The sequence below is a fragment of the Opisthocomus hoazin genome, chromosome 6 (genome assembly GCF_030867145.1).
Source record: "Opisthocomus hoazin isolate bOpiHoa1 chromosome 6, bOpiHoa1.hap1, whole genome shotgun sequence".
In the NCBI taxonomy this organism is placed as follows: domain Eukaryota; kingdom Metazoa; phylum Chordata; class Aves; order Opisthocomiformes; family Opisthocomidae; genus Opisthocomus; species Opisthocomus hoazin.
The window spans coordinates 31,313,922-31,317,285 of NC_134419.1; the positions used below are offsets into that span (position 1 = coordinate 31,313,922).

At 65.4% G+C, this 3,364-nt stretch overlaps 1 protein-coding gene across 1 annotated transcript; it reads right to left on the reverse strand.

The window, feature by feature from the left end:
• Positions 1-403: 403 nt before the first annotated feature.
• Positions 404-2,950, reverse strand: IER5 (immediate early response 5). Its single transcript, XM_075424144.1, has one exon. It carries the CDS (start codon positions 1,698-1,700, stop codon positions 978-980), a length of 723 nt encoding a protein of 240 aa, XP_075280259.1. The 5' UTR covers positions 1,701-2,950; the 3' UTR covers positions 404-977.
• Between the last annotated feature and the right edge of the window lie 414 nt (positions 2,951-3,364).

Consider the following 3,364-nt stretch of genomic DNA (forward strand, 5'->3'; position numbering starts at 1 on the left):
GCAGCAGGGAACAGGAGGCACTGAAAATTCTCTCTGGCACAGCAGAGACCCACTCACAAGCTGTTGCGGCCAGGGCCAGCCCACGGCCCCACAGCCGCTCTCCACCCACGGGCCGTGACTCTGCACAGTGGATGCTTTCCCAGCAAGACCTCCGGTGCCAGGGCGGCTCCGGCCCCAGGAGGGTCCCGGGAAGGGCTCAGGTGGCCCCAGCAGAAGCTCCCTCTCCTCCCGGCCCCCGGAGGAGCCGGACTCCGACCCGCCCCGGGCCTCCGGGGAAGGCAGGGTGGATCCAGCCACAGACACGCAGCAACCACACCCCGGCGGCTGCCGGCCCGGCTCCCCGCCGCCCTCCTCCTCTTCCTCCCCCCGAGTGGAGCGGGGGCTCAAACAAGGACTAGGCTGGTACAGTGGAAAATATTTAATACGTGTTGTACACGTAGAATTAAATTTTATACAAAACAAGATACATCACTGAAGGAGCAGACTGTACAAAAATCCCTACGGGAGCCCCAAGCCTTTATACAACAAAGACCGGGAGTTACCAAGCCTAACAAACAGGCTCAAGGACTTTTCCGTCAGAGCGTCTGTAAACTTCGTTTCTCTCAATAAACACTTTTTAAAAAGCACCATGTCATAGTTCTGACGTAAACCTTTCCAAAATAGATACTTTATTTAATAAACTTAATCCTTTCCAAGCTTAAAATATTACCCGGCAGAGGGGAATTCCGGGAGGGCAGGGCCGGGGCCGCTCCCGGCAGCCGGGGCCCGGAGGCAGGCGAGGAAGGGGGGGGAAGTGCTGCCCCGTCGTCCTCGCCGGAGCCCCGAGGCGCTGCCCGCCCTCCTCCGCCAGGCCGGGGGTGCGGGACGGACCGGGGAAGAGCGGGGTGGTGGTGGGGAGATCACCTCTGGGTCCGTGGGACGGGCCCCCCCCTTCCCGCGGCGGGGTGGGGGGAGGGCGAGTCTCTGCGGCCGGCGCGTCAGAAAGCCACGATGGCCGTGCTCCAAGGGTTGAGGGTCCGCAGCACCGGCTCGTCGAAACAGATCTGTCCCGGTTCGGTCGCTGCCTCGCCGGTCGCCGCCTCGCCGCCGTCCAGGGACGCCCGCCGGCGGCCCTCGGGCTCCTTGCTGAGCAGTCCCGAGAAGCTGGAGCTGAAGATGCTGATCAGGCTGGCCACGCTGCCCGTGTCCATGTCCTCCGGCTCGTCGGGCAGCGGTTCCTCCTCCACTTCGCGGCGGGGTTTCTTCACCGGGGAGCCCGCCTGGCCGCGCTCGCCGGCGCTCCGCTTCCGCGGGCAGTGTGGCGGCAGGGCGGTGGCGACGGCGGCAGCGCAGTCCCCGCCGTTCCCTTCCGCGCCCGCCGCCGAGCAGCAGAGGCAGCGCCGCGGCCGGGAGCCCTCGCAGTCCGGGCCCGGCAGCCACGGGCCGCCCTGAGGCGCCTCGTCCGGCGGGGGGGACGGCGGCTCGCCGGCCTCCCGTGAGGCGGCGCGTAGCGGCGGCTCCTCGCCGGCGGGCCCGCAGGCGGCGGGGGGCGGCTCGGGCGGGCAGTCCAGTTCGCTCAGGTAAACCTGACGGGCGCTGCGCAGAACCAGCGACACCAGGAGGTTCTTGTGGAGCTTGAGGCCGCCGCGCTGGCCCCGCGCGCTGTAGATCTTGCCCAGCGAGATGCTGACGATGCGGTGAGCCTCCAGCTTGAACTCCATGGGGGGCGGCGGACGTGCGGGGGAAAGCTGAGGGGAGCCGAGCCGACCGCGCCTCCCGCCTCCTCACGCCGCTCCCTCGCGCCGCCAACTGACGCGAGCCCACGCGCCCGGGCGCATTTTATACCGCCCCGCCCCGCCCCGCCCAATCAGGGCGCTCCACAGGACGCTCCGCGCCGGCCAATGGCGAGGCAGGGCAGCGGGTTCGAAACACGCCCCGCGGAGAGGGCTCTTAAAGGAGCAATGTCACAATGAGGCCGTTGGTGGGCCCCACACCGGGGACAGCGCCAGAGGCTCTGCAGCACCCCAGCTCCACTGCACCCCACGTTGGCTTGATCAGACCGACGGGCAGCAGTGGAAATTTTGGCCAAAACTATTGAAACGCTTGTGGGAAAACAAAAAAAAAAAGACAACCCAAAGCAAGAGCAACCCCTATTTTGCGCAGGTTTCCCCCAATTTCAGCGCCGCTCTCCAGCATCTTGTGCCAGAGAAGGAACCGGTGTTGGCGTCGGCTCCAAGTACTTCACGGAAAGCCCAGGTGCCCGGTGGACATCTGCTCCGGGGGTCCAGCGGTGAAGCTCCTAGAAAGCCTTGGATAAAAGAGGAAGATCCACAACAGGGGTGGGAAGGGCTGCAAGGGAGGGTGGGGGAGGACAACAGGCCACCAGCACGGCCATGGGGACCGCGGCAGCCCAGAGCTGGGAACTGAAACCTCGCTCTGCCGTAGCTGTAAAACACGGTGGCGGGAGGCTGGGGGCCGCAGGGGACAACCCACCACCTCCAGACACAGCTCCAGGCTCCAGGGAAGCCCCCAAGAAAGCTTCACGCTCTGGGCAAGCTGGGAGCGGCGTGGGATTCGGGGCTCGGAGCGGGGAGCCTCCTTCTTCCCACCGAGGAGCAACCACCATCTGCTAAGGGGCGAGAAGTGAAAGGGCCCAAAATTAAGGAAGCTCAACACGCTGCCCTGGAGTATCGGTTTCCATCCCTGCTGATGCACAGCAACTCGCTTCCATCCCAAGGGATTCGTCCGCAGACCCCCCAAAAGGAGAGCCGCAGCCCGTGGTGAAGCTCCGTTGGCAGGATCCGGCTTGCTGGAGGGACAAGGGGGGTGGCTGGTCACAGCGGTGACAAAAACCAGGCGAAGATTCAGCCACATCAAGACGTAGCTGACACAACTGGAGCCTTCCCCCTTCAAAAAAACCCCACGCTCGGACAAAACACATGTTTTCCTCACGCTCAAGCTCAGCTGGAAAAGCTCGAAACGTCGCTCTCCAGATGCGGAACGCAACGGCATGTCCCCCTGGGGGTCGGCACCTCAAAATGTCCACCTCCTCTTGCCCAAACCCGCCACACCCCATCTTACGACAACTACACCAAACCACTCAAACGAGGGCCAAAGCAGCCGGTCCCGGCTTTCCCCCTGCCCGCGCCAGGGCAAGCCGCTCCCAGCCACGGGGAGCCGGGCTGTCCCCCCCCACACCCGGCGTGGGAGGCCGGAGGGACGCGAGCCGCGCCGGTGGGAACCGAGGGTTTCCAGACTTGCCGAACCTGCTCCCTGCGCCTCGGCGGGCCGGCAACACCCCGGCCTAAGCCCTCAGGTCAGTCTAACCAGCCGGGGCAGGTCTGGGCTCGGATGTTTGGGACTCAGTCATGGCCTCCTCGCCTGC

What these genes read in the sequence shown, in the direction of transcription:
- IER5 (XM_075424144.1), bottom strand. Translation starts at nt 1,700, where the DNA reads ATGGAGTTCAAGCTGGAGGCTCACCGCATCGTCAGCATCTCGCTGGGC.